Consider the following 19,600-nt stretch of genomic DNA (forward strand, 5'->3'; position numbering starts at 1 on the left):
AATACTTGTCATAGAAATGGACATCAGCCTAATGGCATTGAGCGCCGCTCTTTGAAGGATCAGCTTCGTGTCAGCGTCCTCCGAGGTGATAATTAAATATCCCATGATCGACAGTCTCCCCAGGCCTTGTTCTGAGGGTCTGTTGTGGATTTTCTCCCCACCTCCCCACCCCCTACCCGCTCCATCCTTCTGGACAAAACCATGCTTTAAAAGGGGCAGAAAGATTTTCAAATACAGCCCTTGCTGATGTTGACTCGGCCGGTGATAAAACCTGTCCCTAGTGCTGGGGGAGCCTGCCCTGCCCAACTCGTCAAGTTTCCAGAACATGCATGGGCCCCCGGCTTCATCTGCTGGACATGCACGGCCCTCCCAGGGAGTGTGCGGCCAAGGCCAGCATTTAATTCGAGGCCCAGGCAGTCCGCCCTCCACCTCTCCAACCACGACAGCTCAGTCTTCCTCGATAGCAGCGACCTCACCAGAAACAGGCAGGCGGCATGCAGGAGTGAAGGGACATGGCAGACAGCAGCCTTCAGCCTCTGTGCTTATTCCTTGCCCCTGCCTCTCCCCAGCCATTAGCTATTTCTCCTCCCCACCCAGCATCAAGAGGAAGGAAGCTTTGAAAAATGGAATTCTGGGGCATCTGGTGGCTCAGTTAGTTAGGCATCCAACTTCGGTTCAGGTCACCATCTCACGGTTCGTGGGTTCAAGCCCTATGTGAGGCTCTGTGCTGACAGCTCGGAGCCTGGAGCCTGCTTCGGATGCTGTGTCTCCCTCTCTCTCTGCCCCAACCCCGCTCGTGCTCTGTGTGTGTGTGTCTCTCTCTCTCTCTCAAAAATAAATAAACGTTAAAAAACAAAAAGTTGTTAAAAAAAAAAAAAAAGAAAGAAAGAAGAGAAGAGGAAAATGGAATTCTGATCATGTCATTCCCTGTGCGAGACCCTCCCCTGGCTCACCTCTCTTAGAATAAACTCACCACTCATGAAAGCTGCCAAGGCCTTGCACAACCTCGTCCTGCTCCCCTCTCTGGCCACATCTCCTACCTCTCTTCCTTTCTAACAGCACTCAGATCCCTTCTGCTTCCCCGACCTCCCTGCGTGAATTAGCCCTCCCCAACCCCTGTCAGCCTCTATCATGATACCTTGCTTTATGTCCTTTGTAGGATTTATCATCCCGTTGAAATTATCTCGGCTGTTGTGAATTTAGTTCTTGCCTGTTTTGTTCATACTGTATCCTCATATCCAGGAACAGTGCCAGGCAGGTACTGGGTACCCAATAAAGATTTGAATGAATGGATGACGCTTCAGCCTTAGGCTTGAAGCAGAAAATGAGAACAAAATGGAATTTGGATTACTGTCTCCCTTTCCCAGCATTCAGAAATATGAGTGCAATTAGTTCAGGAAAACTTAGCTGAGTCCCCATACTCAAACATTGTCATCAGAACCCATCTTTCTGCTTCTCGGATTTTCTTTCATCTGGCTTAACTTTATTCCTTGGAAGGTTCTCCTTTGTGACCTTAAGATGGCCCTCACAGACCCCGCCCCTCCAGCACAGCGACCATGGCTAACAGAGAGAACCTCTTCCTAGTGCTCTAGCGAAAGTCTCAGGGGAGGCTTTCATTGGCTCAGCCAGGGTCACGTGCCTCTTCTCTACCCAATCACGGTGGCCAGGGGAGGTGGGACACCCTATGCCTTGCCCAGGAGCTGGGAGCTAGAATATGCACCTCAGAAGGCACAGTTACTAAAAGGCAGGAGAATGGATGCTGGGCAGAAAAATAGAACAAGTATCTATTACAGAAACCCAAATCCGGCTTCCCCCCTCAAGGGGCAAGTGGGAGGAGGGCATGTTGCCCAGCTCTCTGCTTCCAGCACAAGATGCCTCCTTCGTGGGTAGTTACACCCCCACCTTCCTCACCTCCTTTTCCCACAGTTCTCCATTCAGCCAGATCCCATCTCTGGCATCCAGAACTTTTACAACGTTGATTTATCACTTTGTGCAGCAGTCCGCGTTTGGTGTCTTTTCAAAAGCGGAAGAAAGAGACCCGTGTTATAACCTTGCGAGCAGCCCAAAGTTAAAAAGATCTGGTTCCAGAATATCAGAAACGCCCCGGCCCTAAGAGCTTTGGGGCTCAGGGTTTATTTAAGGCATATCTTCCCAGCCCTGCTTCCTCAGCCAATTTGTCTGCCAAAAAAACAAAGACTTCAGTCCTGTGGCATTTTGCATCTAATATTTATAGCGTTCTAGAGTTTGCAAAAGCATTTCCTTCTCACTTATCACTTGTTCCTCAGGAGACCCCAGCTCCACCTCCAGAAAGTTAGAGGGATTGTTTTCCTCTGCCCAGATCAGGAGCCCCTAAAAGCCACACGGTGCATGGTGAAGGTCTCACAACTCAGAGCCGTCTTGTGGGCGACAGGGGTGGGATTGAACCTTAGCCTGGACCAGCTCGGCTTCTATTCTGCGCCCCTTGGGACTACATGTGGGTCTTGCAAGATGGCAGCCAGCAGCCTGAGTTCACACTTCAACCCCGAAGATGTTCTGTTTGAATTATAAGGTGGTGTTTTTTTTTAATCTGGAAATTTCAGCAAAACATTCGGCCTCCATACTTTGCTTTAAAATGGGGCAGAGGGGGCGCCTGGGTGGTTCAGTTGAGTGTCCGACTCTCGATTTCGGCTCGGGTCATGATCCCAGGGTCATGGGATCGAGCCCCGAGTTGGGCTTTGCCCTGAGCATGGAGCCTGCTTCAGATTCATTCTCTCTCTCTCTCTCTCTCTCTCTCTCTCTCTCTCTCTCTCTCTTTCTTTTTTACTCTCTCTCTCCCTCCCTCCCTCTGCCCCGTCCTCTCTCTCTCAAAAAAAAAATTAAAAATAGATAGATAGGTAGGTAGATGATAGACAGTTGATCTTGCCAAATATCAGCAACATTCCTAGACAGTAGGGGTCAGCAGACTATAGCCCACAGAAGTTTGGGAGCTGTTTTTATCAATAAAGTTTTATTAGAACACAGCTCTTTCATTTACCTATTGTCTATGGCTGCTTTCACTCTGTCGTGGCAGAGTTGAATAATTGCAGCGGAGACCATGTGGCTGCAAAGTGAGAACTGCAGTCCGACCCTTTGCAGGAAAGGTTTGCTCTCCACTACTAGATGGCAGCAGCCAGCTGGATCTGGGGCACAGCTCCCCCCGCCCCCCCCCCTTCCCAGTATTTGTTAGGATACAGGTACAGCTGAGGGTGCTTTGGTCCCCAAAGAACAGTGGTTTAGAGGTGGTAGGTGCTTATTTTTCTCTCCTTCCACGGTCTGGGCATTAACAGCGCAGGGATGATAACAGTCTGCGATGTTGCCCCACCAACCCGGGGGGACTGCCCCTGTCCAAAACGGCTCACCACGCCCACATCCAGCGAACGGGAAGTAGGAAATACGGGGGGGGGGGGGGGGGGGGGCACACCCACTTCCTGTGGGAACTCCCACCACTCCCACCCATGTCTCCACCAAAAGTTGATCATGGCCACAGCCAGCTGGGAGGGAGGCTGAGAATGTCACCTCCACCCCGGCAGCCTTGTGCCCAGCTAGTAATACTGTTTCTGTGGAGAAGAAGCAAATGGGCACTGGGGTGACACGGCCGACTCTGTGGGAGTTCACAGGCAAGGCTAGAACCTCCGGTCCCCACACACCTCTCCTTCTCTTATCCTTGGTCCGTTTCGTTCCTCTACCAGAGCAACTGAATCTCGTTTGAGTTTCTGTGCCAGGTCGTAAATGATGTACACTCTCTCCCCGGGGAGGAGGAAGAAAGGGATGTGATGTATTCCAAGGGCAGAGGGAAGGTTGCAGGCATGGGATCCTAAAAAGTGCGTCCCCTTCCCGCATACATTAGCGATTGGGAAATCACTGAGCTCAGTACATTCCTAGATCCGTTCAAAGTGCTGGGCCAGGGAGAGGCTGAACTGTACTTTGGAAGCTGGAGTGCCCGGCGGGGACCGTGGGCAGGATTCTCGCTCGTCTTGGGGAAAGAAACACCGTCGTCTTTGACGGCATGAGCTGGGTCGATCCCACCAAACTCCTGGAAGTACTTCCTACATCCGGCCTCCCGCTTGGTTCTCCTCCTACCCCACCTGCAGCTTCTCTCCAGTCCGCGGGGCTGCTGTCCTCCCATCCTGACCCCTTATTCCGGAGCCCGGGGCCCTCTTCTCCTGCAATACGCATTCCCTAACTGGGGATTTTACCCCTTGGAGAGCCACGTGCCCCCCTTGGCATCTGTGCGGACCCTTTTCAGAATACGCTCAAAGTTAAATGCGAAGAAGAAAATACACAGGATTGCAGAGGAAGCCAGTTATGTCAAAATACATTCATCACAATACTGTCGAACTGTGATACGTGTGTTTCTTCCCACGTTCAGTGACATGACGTGGTGGTTATTGAGCAGATAACTGGTAGGTCTTAACAACTCGCATGATTTCATAGTAATGCTGGCTTCAATGATAGTTTGAGAGGTCTGTTCATTGGAATGCGATGTGAAAATATCTGACTTCTGGTGACCCAGGCACAGGTACTAACTACTGTGACTGTGACTTGTCACCTTCATTTCTTATTGAAGGAGATGCTAGTTAGGGGATAATGAAAACAAACACACATGTAGTTTTTCCATCCAAATTCAGGAACCACAGATTAAGAACCCCTTCCTTAGGTGATCTCATTCAATTCCATGGTATTAAATGCCGTCCAAATGCTGACCCCTCCCACGTTTCTACTCCCAGCCCAGACTTTGCCCTTGAACCTGAACGCACGCATATCTCCAGATGCCCTCTGTCTCCACCTCCGCTAACCGACTAACGAGAACCTCAAGGTTAACGTGACGGACCTCAAGCTCTTCGTCACCTCCACCACAGGACCTGCCCCTCCCGCGGCGCCCCCTTCCTAGATGATGACGGGTGTCCTTGGTGCCCAGGACAGAAACCTCCAAACTGTCCTTGACTCCTCTCCTTTCCCACACCACATCTAATCCATCCACAGACCTTGGCAGTTCCACCTCCAAAAATAGCCTGAAACCAGCCGAGCCCTCCACCCCCGCCCGCTTACAACCATCCCGGCCTCTCTCCTGAATCACGGTGACAGCCTCCGGGGGTCCCGCCTCCCCGCTTCATACTGTCCTCAATCCTAGAACATAAGCGCCACGAAGATGTGGTTTTAGCTGTTCACATGCTTCCTTTTGTTCAGTGGTGTCCCTGGTACCTAGAACCAAGCCTAGAGCAAAAGCGGTGCTCTTCTGAATGTTGAATGAATGAATGAATGAATGCACATGTAACATCCTGATAAGTAATGTTAAACTACGAACGGCGAGCAGCATTGGGGGCAGTTTCCCTGTGTTTCCTCATTGAACGCTCCCCAATGACTTTGTCAGGCAGGCATATTATTCTCCCCATTTTATGGTTGGGAAGACTGAGCTGGTAGGTCAGAATAGCTGGACTTAAACCCAGGCCGTCAGGTCCAGAGCCCCCCATACGCAACCTCACGCCCGACTACCCCCAAGATAGAAACACCCCTCACGCCCCACACGTCTGGCAAGAGTCCCGGGGATGATGTCCGGCTCCGCCCCGCGTTCCCATGCTGACGCTCTGAGAAAGGCCAGGCCCTCGGGCTCTGGGAATGGCCTTCCCTCAGCAGCCCACGGGCAGATAAAGCTTGGGAGAGTTCATGGGGAATGAACTGGGTGTGGGAATCTCTGTCCCGCCTGGAATTCCAGCAGGAGGCGCTCTGGAGAGGGTAGTCGGGGGCCTGTTAAGGAGCAGGGTCTCTGGGATAACAGGGTCCGTTTGTCCTTTGTGCCTGACTTCAGCTGTCGAGCAGTCCACTTGCTGTTGCCTTTGTCCCTGCCCCCCACCCACCCACCCGGGGGACAGTGACGGGACGTGCCATTCTGCAGAGATGTGGTCCCGCAGAGACGTGGTCCCGCAGGGATACAGTCCTGCAGGGATGCGGGGCAAAGGTAGTGTGGAGACAGCCCCCCGGGGTTTGAGTCTCAGTTCTGCCACTCACCAGCTGTGGGACGTTGGGCACAAAAAGGACTTCACCTCTCTATGCCTCAGTTCCTCCGGCTGTAAACTGGGGACAAAAACCGCGTCTGTCTCATTGGGTCGTCGTGGAACATCGTCATCCTCTAACCTAGCGGTTCTCAGAGTGTGCCCCCAGGAGCCCTGGACCCAAAACCATTTTCTCGATGATACGGAGACAGGATCTGCCCTTCACCCTTATTTGCTTCCAGTTTGCAGTGTTCTCTGAGGGTGCATAACATACCCACAGTTCTCTAAAAAGGGCACGAAAATACCCCTCTCCTTTCTGTGTGCGTATCCAGCAAGGCTGGACTTTTCTTGAAACATCACCAAAACAACATATCTCACCAGGCTGCACGCAGGAGTAGACCTGTCCACTCCAATCCAGCTGTCTTCTGCTAAACCGGACTCCAGAGAGACTGGCAAAAATGTAAAACAGTGCAGCTCTCCTCACTGATTTTATTTTGTTTTGCTAAAATGCTTACCGTTTAAAAAAAAACACATACTAACAAGTAGGTTTATTATTACCATTTTTAGATAATGTGTTTGAGACTTGTCAGTTCTCTGACATGGTAGAGATCGCTAGGTAGCTAATGGGGGTCCTCAAGAATCGTTCAGAGTCACTAAGAGTCTAAAGGGACCTTGGTAACCGAACGATCGAGGACCGGGGCTGCTGACTGGCCCTGGCCTTGGGCTCTTCCTCAGTTTTGCAGGGCACCCCACAGTGAGTCCTGCCCCACGTGGATTAAATGGATCCAGATTCAATCGAACAGATGCCACGAAATCAAACAGAAACACAATGATGTAAGAATTCTCCCTGCTTCTCCACTCAGAGATGATGTAGCCGCGTGATGGGCGACGGGAATCTGCTCTTACCCCGGGGGGGTGTGGTTCCCCCCCCCCCCGCCTCCTATAACCTGGGTGTTCGGTGGGTCCGTCATTTGCTCATTTGTGCCGCAAACGTCTGTTGAGGTCTCACTGCTTCCCAAGCTCTGTTCTAGATGCGGGGACACGGGCGGGAACGAGGCACGCAGGAAGCCCTGACCTCAGGGAGCTGATGCTTCTCGTTGGGCAGGCAGGTGATAAAAACCAGAAGACAGTTGCATTTGTCGGGTGGCCAGAAATACCACGGAGAAACAAAGCGAGGAGAAGAGGGAGCACCAGGGTAGGGAGAGACCATTATAATAGGGTGGTTCGGGATGTAACCCAGGAAGGTGATATTTGAGCGAGTGCCTGGAAAAGGTGAGGAAGCGATCCAGGCAGGCGTCTGAGGAAGGGGGTCCTTCAGAGGGAACAGCGAGGGCAAAGGCCCTGAGGCAGAAATGAACTTGGGCCTGGGAAGACAGGAGGAGGCCGCTGTGGCTGGAGGAGAATGGATCAAGGCAAAATGAGGGAGATGAGGCCAGAGAGGGGACGCAAGACAGATCCCATGGAACCTTGCAGGCCGTGCCAAGGAGTCTGGATTTTAGTGAGGGTGTGATACAGAGCCACTGAAGGGTTTCACGCAGGGCTGTGGCTTTATCGGATTTGTGATTTATCAGATGCCTTGTGGCTACAGTGGCAGAAGACGAGGGAGGAGGCTCCGACAGGGTCCAGGTGGGCGAAGGTGTGGCTGGGACCCCAAGCCGGTCACCGGGAGATGCGGGAAGGGCTCCGTCCTGGGTCCATGCTGAAGGGCGAGCCTCCGTGAAAGGCCGTCGGTGGACGTGAGTGGGGACAGAGGAGCCAAAGACCCTGGCCTGGAGAGTCTGGCACTTGCTGGAATGTCGGGAGAGAGGCAGGTGCGGGGCACCGAGCAAGAGTCCAGCCTGATCCGCCTGTTGGGCACCAAACGAGTTGACCTGAAGGTAGATAATGAAGTTTGTAATCATCGAAACGACACATAAAAACGGGGAAACGCCTGAAAGAGGCCCACAGACGTCTGGAACGTGGAAGGTGTCACGAGAAGCAGAGACCAAACCCCTGGCGTGTGAGATGCAGTGGTTTGTTCTGGGCAAGATGGACTTTCCAGAGGGTTCTACTTCATGTTTCGCTGGCCTCTCCGAACTGCTCTGGCAAACGTCGCTTATCGTCGTTGGCTCGGCTCTGCGCTCCAGCCCATCTTTGCCAATAGATGTGGGTCGTGCCCGGCCCGTTGCTCTGTGCGGCGTAAACGTCCTCGCCCAGGCTCGTTCCAGAGTCTCGGAGGGGCCTGGTTATTTTTCCGAGATGCTGTCACCTCTGGTGTCTATTTTCATTTCTCCAGAGACCCGTGTTTTCATCCCCAGCTCAACCCCCAAAAAGGAAGCGGCTTCTGTTTTAGGGACTCTGGGCCAGACATCATCTCATTGGTTGCCGTTCCCATTTTATAGATGGAATTACCGAGGCTGAGAGAGAGCCACTCACTTGCCCCAGGAGACCCAGGCCCTCCGACTCCGGAAACCAGGCCCTTGAGGGCCACACTGCACCACCCCCCGCCCCTGCATCACTGGAGACCCGCACCCAGCCCAGGGTTTCTCAGCCCGAGCTCCGGGTCCTTGTCTGTGGTGAGGGCCGCCCTGTGCCCGGTAGGGTGGTTAGCGCGTCTCTTGTCGGGCCAGCAGCAGTCTATCCGACAACTGGGACAACCCACAGTGTCTCCAGACATTGCCCGGTGTCCCCGGGGAGCACTCGCCCCAGCTGGCCCGATCCTTGTTAAGAGTACTCTGACACGGGAGAGAGGGAGGCTTGAGACCCTGGTCAGCGGCAGCTTTGAGCTGTGTGGCCTGTGTCTCACGCCCAAAACCGTTGACCCGGTCACCTCGTCAGCAGCTGTGACTATGTGTCCGCTCCAGGCCAGGTACGGGAGGGTACCGCAGCGCCCGGAAGGGGCCCGTGCCCGGGGACATGATGATAAACGAGGAAGCAAACACCCACGGGTGATTTCAGAGAGTACTGAGGGCCACAGAGAAGGTAAACAGCCCGGCACAGGAGGACGGGGACCTTGAGGCGGGGCGATCCGGGCCAGCTGCTCGGACGAGGTGCCATCTGATCTGAGACATCCCAGTGAGTAGGAGCCAGTCCACGTGAGGGGGGGCGCAGGCGCATGTCTGAGGTAGAGAGAGGAGCAGGTGCCAATGCCCTGGGGTGGCAGTGTGTTGGGCGCGCTTTAGGGAACGAGAGGCCGGGAGTGGCTAGAACGGAGGGAGCAGAGGGGCGAGCAGTGGGAGACGGGGGCAGAGGTAGCGGCACTCGCGGGCAGCCAGGCCCTGAAGGGGGAGGGCAAGAGCGGTCTCAGGTTCAGAAGGGTCTTCCTGGCTGTTTGGGGGTGACTGCGTTACGGGAAGGCAAAAAGGGACGCGGCAAGATGAGGGGAGGCCGTTTCCACTGTGAGCGAGGAAATGAGGATAAAGAAGCAAGACACGTTTCCATCACTTTTGAGACCTTCCCACCCTGAGGGCCTTTTGCCTCTTTTATTCGGAGTCCCAAACACGGGATCTGGGGAGTCAGGTTGCAGCTGTTGAGCAACTGTCTCCTCGGGGGGCCTTCCAAACCGCCAACCCTTTCTCTGCCTCGGAGTCTCCTAGCTCAAGATGCAAAGTCCCAGAGTAGAGTCTGATTGGCCAAGCTCAGCCATACACCCACCCCTTAGGTGGGAAGGAGCACCCTGATTGACATCTGGGACCTTTGTATTTGGGAAGAACCAGGGATGCGGTGGCTGTGGCTTTTCAGGGGTTCCCTGAAGGAAAGGCGTGTGCGTGTGTATTCGTGCATGTGTGGGTATGTTTGCTCCAAAATACGGAGGAAACTCCCAAGTCAAAATGGATAAACATTCATTGAAATATTTAGATCTGAATGTAAATCACGAAACGTAGCATGATTCAACCAGTCAACTCTGGAATATTTCGACTCATAGTTGTTTATCCATTATTGCTAATGTAGGCTGTGGGGAGAGACGGTGTGGGGACAAATGTGCCTTGGGAGACGCCAGTGTCCTTAAAACAGCCCGGCTGACAGCTCCATCCAGATGGCCCACGAGGGGCGGGAGAAAGCTCCCCACCGGCAGTGGGTACTCTAAGTCCCACCAGTCCCGCTTGCTGGGCACTTCTCCACATTCCTTACACCTGTTGGTTCCTTCCCCCCGCATGATGGTAGGCAGTGGCTTGCTGTCATTGCTGTGCACCAAGGCACAGAGGGGTGAGGTCACTTGCCTGGGGTTCCACAATCGGGAGGTGACAGACCAGGAGACTCTGGCTGCAGAGGCACGCTCTCGGCCATTCTGTGTCGCCTCCCGCGTCACCCAGACAGCGGACTAACTCGTGGCTGTCCTGAGGTTCAAGGGTGCAGCACAGAGAGATGCCCCCAGGATTCCTGTTGCAGAAACCCTCCGTCGCCCCCGTATCCAAAACGATGCTTTCATCTGCCCTCCTGTGCCAGGTTTACCGCCAGCTAATCTCAGTCTCCAGTCCCTGCAACACACGGCTTTTAGAGACCACAAATGCGATTATGACGAGGCAATTTCAGTTAGATTCAGGGCTGGGAGAGATAACAGAAGGGCCTGGTTCTCCCATCAGACTCTGAATGGCTCCCCAGCAGCACTTAACTCAGACAAATGGAGGAAGCAGCCGGGAGGGGAACGGGCACAGCAGCTTTCCGCTGAAGGGCCGCCTGCCCCGGCCGACAGGACCGGGAGGGAGGGTTTCAAACGGACTTGGGGGTTAATAAATCCCTTTAAAGTTGGCGGCGAGGGAGGGTGGATTTTGACATCGGTCTCTGCAAGGACTCTATTAAATAAGGTATTAATGGAGCAGGGAGGGGGACCCATTGGTCATGAGGAAACTAACGCTTAGCGGGCCTACGTCGTGTGCCGGGTCTGAGCAGTACAGGCATGTCTCAGAGATGTCGCGTGTTCAGTCCCAGACCGCCACAGCAAAGCCAACAGAGCACTAAAGCAAGCCAAAGGAATTTTCGGTTTCCCCGTGTGTAGAAAAGTGATGTTCACATTAAGTGTGCCATAGTGTCGTAAAAAAGCAGTGCCTGGGGGCGCCTGGGTGGCTCAGGCCATTAGGCGTCCGGCTCTTGGGGTCGGCTCAGGTCGTGATCTCACGGTTTCGTGAGTTCGAGCCACGCATCGGGCTCTGTGCTGATGGCAGGGAGCCTGCTTGGGGTGCACTCTCTCTCCCTCTCTCTCTCTGCCCCTCCCCCACTCACGCTGTCTCTGTCTCTCGCAAAGAATAGAGTTAAAAAAAATTGTTTTAATAAAAAAAAAAAAGCAGCGCACATACCTTAATTTAAAAATATTGCTAAAAAATGCTCGCCATCATCTGAGCCCTCAGTGAGTCGTAGTCACTGATCGCAGATCACCATGACATATGTAACAGTGGTGAGAAAGTTTGGAATGTTCCAAGAATGACCAAAACGCAACACAGAGACACAAAATGAGCAAAATGCTGTTGGGGAAAAAGGGTGCCAGTAGGCTTGCTGGACTCGGGGTTCCTCACGCTTTCAATTTGTAAAACATGCAGTGTCTGTGAAGCACAATTAAACAAAGCGCGTGGGGCGCCTGGGTGGCCCAGGCGGTTAAGCCTCCGACTTCGGCTCGGGTCATGATCTCACGGTCCGTGGGTTCGAGCCCCGCGTCGGCTCTGGGCTGACAGCTCGGAGCCTGGAGCCTGCTTGGGATTCTGTGTCTCCCTCTCTCTGCCCCTCCCCTGCTCGCACTCTGTCTCTCTCTTTCTCTCAAAAATAAACATTAAAAAAAAATTTTTGAATAATAAAAATAAAGCGAAGCACGAGACCACTTGGTGTGCCCAGATGTGTGTGTTAGTTCGGTCAGCAAACCCACGACATGGGTACTGTCACCTTCCCCATTTTACAAATGGAGAAACTGAGGCATCAGAAGATTAAACTAGTTGCCCAAGGACACACAGCTTTCAGTGTTGCAATGTATCTCCGAAAGCCCCCCCTTTTTTAAAAAATTTTTTTAATGTTTATTCCTTTTTTTTTTTATTTTTTTAAATGTTTATTTATTTTTGAGACAGAGACGGAGCATGAGTGGGGGAGGGGCAGAGAGAGAGGGAGACACAGAATCGGAAGCAGGTTCCAGGCTCCGAGCTGCCAGCACAGAGCCCGACGCGGGGCTCAGACTCACAGACAGTGAGATCATGACCTGGGCCAAAGTCGGATGCTTAACCGACTGAGCCACCAGGCGCCCCATCTGAGGGCCCCTTTAACGTGGAGTGTTTTTGCTGGCGTCCTTCCTCTGGGACATCTGCACCCTTTCTGTCGTGATCACATTGTATCGGTGACTGAGCTGTCTGGCTGCAAATGGAGAGCTTCCCGCCCTGTGCGTGTTGACCATCCCCACGGTCGGCTTCGTTTCCTCTCGGGCTCCTTTTCCCTTCCCCTCATGTTTCCGCTTCAGCTAGCTTTTCATTTCTTGCTTGCTCTCTCTCATCTCTGTTGGCCACTTCTCCTCTTCGACAATCCACTTTTGTAAGGGGTCTTGTAGACGTATCACCAGGAGACAGGGAGGCAGCCCAGCCACGCGCTCTGTTGTCTGTGCGTGAACCGAGTATCAGATGCACGGGGACCGGTCACCGACAGACTTTGCAAGAAATGACGTGACCGGCCCCTGGTCCTGATGTGCGTGTTCCTTACACAGTGATTGGTGGACTGGAGGGCCAGTAGCCACGTGTGCACCTTGTGCAGTTACAGTTAATGAGCCTCGGTGGCTAAGTCAGAACCACGTGGTGGGAGACTGAACTGGGGAAAGTGACATTTGCGTGTATCGGGACCACGCAAGGCGAGGACCGCCTGTGACTGGCTGCTCTGTTCTTGTTGTCATTGCCGTTGGGTCGGGAGCCCCCTCGCTGCCTTGGCCCAGTTCAGAGTCTACTTCTGGCACCTGTTTCTCCAGATTAAACACAGCCCTGTTTCAATCCCTGAGGGATCCCTCACCCCGCACAAGGAATTTTGCTCATAACACCAAGGGTCGAAAATCCCTTCCTACAAAGGGCCGGAGAGTAAATGTTTTGGACTTGCAGCCACACGGTCTCTGTTGCAACAAGTCAACTCTGCCATCGTAGTGTGCACGCAGCCGTAACGACTATATAAACACATGGGTGTGGCTCTGTTCCAGTAGAAGTATTTACAAAAACAGGTGGCAGCCAGATTTGCTTTGCCAAACCCTGCTCTCCGCTAAGCGTCTCATCTGCTTTTCCTTGGGTCTTTTGATTGCAAGTGCGAGAGCTCAACTGAAAAACTGAATTAAGCAAACAGAACAACCACCCCCTCTTGGTGGCAAGATGGCTGCCAGCAGCTTCAAGTTTATGTCCCCATCAGCTTTAAGCCATCTCCAAGAACGTCCCTTTTCCGGCAGCTCCCTCAAAGTCCCAGGGCTCACCCTCATTGGCCCAGCTTGGGTCACATGCCTGGCCCTGAACCAATGACAGGTAGCCAGGGGAATGTAGTCCTCTGATTGGTCCAGCTGAGATTATGCCTGCCACCCTGGCGTCTGGAGTTAAGATCAGCCCATGTGACTTAAGTAAGGAAGTAGTGGTACCCAAAGGACCACAGTCAGGATCAAGCAGGCAAAATAAAAGTCTCCACCTCCAGGGGTAAATTTCCACCCTGTGCCTGGTACGCGGGAGGCAGTGAGCGCTCCATCCTTTCAACGGATGCCAGCCTGCTCCCGAGGGGCGGCGTCAGCCAGCACATTATCGGTGGCCTTTCCTGGCCTGGCATTTAATTCCTCTTAACCTGCCTGCCAAGTTATTCCACCCCCACACCAGCCCCCGGGTTGTTCTTTCTTTTGCGCCGTCCAGGCCGCGAAAGCTAAACGCTCGGGGCTCCAGCCAGGACATGGGCTGTATTTTTAATCTTGATTTTAATTCCGGCTCATTCTCCTGGCTGTATCTCCCAGCCCCGGAGCCCCAGGGCCCACGCTAATTTGCTTCTCCCACCTCAACTGGTACCAGAATAACCATTTTAAAAACCGCCTGGGGGAAATCTAATCAAATGAGAGCAAAATCTAATTTGGCACTAAAAGCCTTTGACTGAAGCCCTGTTTTCTAGGGTCTCGTGGAGCCTGAATAGTAAACTCTTTCTGGATTTTTTAAGAGTTGGGGGTTGGAGAGAGGAGAGAGATGTGAAAGAGGGCATTCCAGCGGAGGAAATGGCCTCGGCCACTTTGACACCCGTGGCATTGGGCGATAATGGGCAGGGGTGGGCTTCCCGAGGCGGCCCCCCTCCAAGAAAGTTATCCCACCGGCCGGGCCAAGATTGAAGCTCTTTAGCATTCCAAGCTGCACCTTCATCAGAAAGACCTTGGTCCAGATCTTCAGGGACAAACCATAGGATCCCAAGCCAGGGTTTGGGGGACCTAGGAGAGAACCCAGTTTTCCCAGCAGGGAGATTCAGGGTGCCTTTTTCCCGCGGCTTTTGTTCACCCTTCAGGGGTGAACCTGAGGGAAGTTGTATGTTTCTGAAGCTACTTGAGGTCTTGGGTTGCTTTCAGAACGTGTCCCGATTCCAGGAAAATGCACACAACATGTAAAATCTGATGTATAGTATTTCAGGGGACGTGTGGGCCCTTTTCAGTTTCCCCATCATGCCTCCTGTGGCTTCTGCTCACGATCTGGTCCCTCTACCCTGTAACGTCATCTTCTCCCTTCCTCCGTGGCTTCCCTGTGTTCCTCAAATGCCTCCAAGCTTGTTCCTGCCACAGGACCTTTGCACTTGCCGTTTTCTCTGTCTAGAGCAGTTTCCCTTGTATTCCTATTCCCCCTGATTCGTCCTCAGCCGCCTTCCTTGACTGCTCAAGCCCTTGGTGCCTGCCGGGGCCCATCTCTAGCCACTTTGTTGGAACACCATCTTTAATTTCTTCATCACTTTGTTTTTACCAACAGCATCACCTCTGTGATCACAGTTCCCCCGCTAGAATGTCCACCCCAAGAGGGCAGGGATTCTGGTGGCCTCATTCACTGCTGTGTTGCCATCACCTGGGACGGCTCCTGGCATACCATCGGGGCCTAATAAATGGGTGTAGCTATGTGAATCCACATGTGCTCAGGGCAGTGTCACCCCAAACCGAGCAGTTTCCATGGGCTTCCACCAGGCCTGGGTACAGTGATTTGCTATTTCCTGAAGATTTTCCTCTCAAATGTTTTACGCTTTTTACTTCAGTGTCTTCAAAGGGAGACTTCCCCAGTGTTTGTCACGAATGGAAAGTGCCAGGGCTCCATGAGGGTGGGGGGGAGCTCCTTAAATTTCACCCTCTTCCTGGGGCGCCTGGGTGGCTCAGTCGGTGAAGCGGCCGACTTCGGCTCAGGTCACGATCTCGCAGTCCGTGCGTTCGAGCCCCGCGTCGGGCTCTGGGCTGATGGCTCAGAGCCTGGAGCCTGTTTCGGATTCTGTGTCTCCCTCTCTCTGACCCTGCCCCGTTCATGCTCTGTCTCTCTCTGTCCCAAAAATAAATAAACGTTAAAAAAAAAATTAAAAAAAAAAAATTTCACCCTCTTCCTAAGGTAGACCGTCGGGGCCTTCACAGGAAACGTTTGCTGACCCCTGCCGTGTGTCATTCTTCCCCAAGGAGGAGGAACAGGAGAGAGGGGAGAGGGGCCGGCAGGGTTTATCAGAGTAGAGCTCCCCACATATGGAAAGACATCACATCAAATGTGAGGAATAAGGTCACTGAGGTTTAGCAGACCTTGTTTCCTGGACGGTACTTGATCTCTAGGGGCCTTTTCAGCCCTCGCTACGTGGTTCTGTTGCTGAGGAGGGGGGACAGGTGCAGGTGGCAAGTGGAATTGTTTAGCTCTGCGTTTCTCACCCGCAGACTGTAGGCATTTTACACGGGATGGTTGGTGCGGGGCCTCCCGAGCGCCGTGGGATGTTCAGCCGCATCCCTGGCCTCGGCCCCCTGGATGCCCGGTTGCACATCCCAGCCCCATCTGTAACAAAACCGAAAACATCTGTGGACATTGCCGAGTGTCCCCTGAGGGGCAAGCCGCCCCTGGCTGAGCACCACTGCTTTCGGGGAGGGCCGCGAGTGTCTGAACATGCCGTGTTTCCGAGGGAGAAATCCAGGCCTTCCGCTCGCCCGGGCCTTGGACGCTGACGCCCCTTGGTCCGGCCGACATCTCAGTCCTTGTGCCCTGACACCCGCTGGGGATGCACAGTAGCTGTGTAAGTGGACGCCCGCCACCGGACTGCTTTTTTTTTTTTCTTTAATGTTTATTTTTGAGAGAGACAGAGACAGAATGAGAGTGGGTTGGGGCAGAGAGGGAGGGAGACGCAGAATCCAGGCTCTTAGCTGTCAGCACAGAGCCCGACGCGGGGCTCGAACTCTCGAGCTGTGAGATCGTGACCTGAGCCGAAGCCGGACGCTCAGCTGACTGAGCCCCCCAGGGGCCCCTTCCTAACTGCTTTTACTCTCTGAATATCGGATGTTACCCGGGACTCCCAGCCCAGTGGCCAGTTTCCCTGCCCCTCCTCCCCGGAAAGCTCGGGTTCTTTCTATGTCCACTTTGCCCCCCAGCCACACAAAGGGAGGCCCCACCCTGGGCTTACCCTGAAGCTGCTCGGGACCCTCTCTTCCTGTTTTCACCTCCTCTGGTGCCCAGATCCTTCCAGGAGGTGCTTCCTCAGTCTCCTGGCCCAGCTGGTGCCAGGGGAGGATTGAATGGACGTGCGTCCCTTTGTCCTGTGCCACGGGGACTCGGGAATTGGCTGCTCGGGTCCTTAAGGGGGCTTCCCACCCCGAGGCGGTCCCAGCTACCTGCCAGGTCTCCAGGAAAGTGTCCCCATGGAGGGCTCCAGCTCTATCCCCGCTCTCCCGACCCAAGCCAGGTTGTGGGGGGGGGGGGGGGGGTCGGGGGGTCGTCTCATCCTCTGCTGCCAGCACAGCCCGGCCCCAGGCCACACCTGCCCAACACTCGCACTTTGCCCGGCACGAGGCACCCTGCAACCCGCTTCAGCAGCCCCAGCTCTCCCACTCTTGAGTCCTCAGTGCTGGTTCTCGGGTGTCTCCGAGGCCCCAGTGTCCTCACCTGAAGGAGAGAGCCGGCATAGGGCCTCTGTCCCTGGAGAAACGGTCACTTCAAACTGGCTTAATCGGTTGTAATTTTTAAAACTCCCAGTCGCTCGCTGAGAAGAAAAAAGAACAAGAAAGTACCACCGAGAGGATCTTGTCTGCTCCCTCCTCCCCCACCGAGGGTTTTTTGGTGTACCCCTTCCAGGTGAATCACGGTCATTTTTCTTTAAGCTCCGTGGCCGGTGTCGAACGTGCACGCGGGGAAGCACGGCTCCTGAACGTCTAGCTCAGTGGGGTTTCACCAGCCGAAGCACCCGCGTTGCAGCGAAAGAGAGAACGAGGCTGTGCCCCGGGAGGCGTGCCCTGCCCGCTTGCTTTCCTCCACCGTACGTCCGTTTTCCCCGTTTTGGAGCATCTTCTGAATGAGACCGTGCGGTGTGCGTTGTTCCATATCTGGTTTATTTCTCTTAACGCGATTAGGTGGTTGAGACGCGTCTGGGTTGTTGTTTCTTTTTGAGAGCGAGCGTGCGCACGCGCAAGTCGGGGGTGGGGGGCAGAGGAAGAGAGGGGGAGAGAGAGAGAGGATCCCAAGCAGCCTCCATGCTCAGCACAGGGCCCGACGTGGGGCTCGATCTCACGACCACGAGATCTTGACCGGAGCCGAAATCGAGAGTCAGGCGCACGACCCACCGAGCCGCCCAGGCGCCCCGAGAGGCGTCTGTGTTATTAAACGCGACATCCCGCGACGGGAACATCCACAGTGGATTCAGCCACCCCTTTGGTTGACGGGCTTCCGGCTAGCTGCTGTCGCGAAGAGCGCTACCCTCAGCGCGTCCTGCTCACGCTCGTGAACCAACGAATGCTTTACGGTCGAGCGAACACCCAGGGTTCGAATCGCTGGGGCACAAGGTGCGAGCGCGCTCAAGCTCAGCAGACGCCGCCAGCCAGGGTCGCCCGCGTGGCCCAGGCAGTGAATAAAGGGCCCGCGTTCCACATCACCAGCCACAATCGGCACCGTTCTTTTCTAACGTCAGCTCTTGTGTTCTGGTCCCGTGTCGCAGGCAGGGTTCGAGGGGCCCATAAGCCTGCACGGGAAAGAATCGCACTCTTACTTTTATGGACCCTGCACCGTCGCTTAGCATCGCCTTGGGCGGGGAAGGTGGACCACGCACCGTAAGCCGAGAGGATCTGTCGTTTGGTCGCCGTACGAGTCACCGATCTCGTCACGCCCCACGGCACTGGTTGCAGATGGCACAAAATATTCTCACTTGTCACCACTGTGAAATTATTATTCTTCCCAAGGCCCTTTACCAGCTGTTTTGAGAGGGCGGGTTACTAGATGGCACGTTCTTTGAATGCTCGGACAGTTACGTTTCAGAATAATTTGGACAGTTACGTTTCAGAATAATTTACTCGCTCTCTAATCCTATATATTTTATTTTAGGCTTCGCCTGCTTTCCAAGGGCTCGGTGGCTCGGGGTAGCGCCGCTTTTACACCTCGGGGACACGGTGGTCGGGTGGCAGACAAGGCTCTTGCTGACCGTGTTCTCACGTGGCCTCCTGACCCTTCTCCCCCTCCAGCTTTCTTCGGGAAGTATCTTAACGAATACAATGGCTCCTACGTGCCACCAGGCTGGAAGGAGTGGGTCGGCCTCCTGAAAAACTCCCGTTTTTATAACTACACGCTCTGTCGGAACGGGGTGAAGGAGAAACACGGCTTCGATTACTCCAAGGTACGTCCTGCGTGGCCCCCTCGGCGGGGGGTGGGGAAGGGGTGGGGTGGGGCGCAGCGCGGAACATGACCCGGGAGCTCCACTGCCTGGCTTTGGAGGGTGGCCCTGCCCTAGACGAGGGATCTCGCGCAGCCAACGCGTATCATCTCGGTGTTTTCATCTCTCGCGTAACAGTCTCTGAAAGCGTTGTCCGCAGTCTGCCGGGGCAGAACATTCTGGCAGAAAGCGCGCGCACAGAGGGTACCGATCCGTGAATTTTCGCAAACCGAGCAGGCGCGTGCACCCAGCGCCCAGGCCGGTCAGCAAGCAGCGCGCCCCCGCCAGCCCCGAGAGCCCCCTCGTGTAACCCCTCCCACCAGCCGTCCCCCCACGGGGACAGCCACCCGCAGACGCACGGTGTGGCACGTTCATTCTGAATCCGGCTTCCTTGGCTCCGCATCACGTTGAGATCCAGCCCCGTTGTCGTGTGTGGGTGACCCCACCCCCGCGGCGACCCTTCCGTCACCATGGATTGGCTGCGCCTGTTCTAGAACCTCGCGTAAATGGAATCGTGTGCTGTGTGCTCTCCCGGGTTGAGGTTTTTCCACCTGACGTCACGCCTGTGACCGTCACCCGTGTGGCCACACGTAATCAGCGGGAACTGCTATGAAGCGTTCCCTTGCGGGGATGGGGGGTAGGTGTCCGTTCGCACCCGGGGGACATTGTGGTCTCCAGTTTGCGTCTCTTGGGAGTCAGGCTGCCGGGAACATCCTCTCCCGGGGCTTTGGGTAGGCACACGGACTCTTCTCCTGGGGCCTAGAATTGCTGGGATACACGGTAGGTTACGTGGCTGAACC

The 19,600-nt window shown here is 54.5% G+C and overlaps 1 protein-coding gene across 4 annotated transcripts in view; it reads left to right on the forward strand.

Annotated features, from left to right (window-relative positions):
- Positions 1-19,600, forward strand: part of SULF2 (sulfatase 2) — a 118,368-nt gene that overhangs the window by 61,052 nt on the left and 37,716 nt on the right. For all 4 annotated transcript variants that reach the window (XM_042930750.1, XM_042930753.1, XM_042930752.1 and 1 more), the window contains exon 4: positions 18,613-18,764. In XM_042930750.1, the coding sequence (XP_042786684.1) occupies positions 18,613-18,764 (152 nt within the window). The remainder of the gene's footprint in view (positions 1-18,612; positions 18,765-19,600) is intronic.

This window comes from Panthera leo, chromosome A3 (genome assembly GCF_018350215.1).
Source record: "Panthera leo isolate Ple1 chromosome A3, P.leo_Ple1_pat1.1, whole genome shotgun sequence".
Taxonomy (NCBI): domain Eukaryota; kingdom Metazoa; phylum Chordata; class Mammalia; order Carnivora; family Felidae; genus Panthera; species Panthera leo.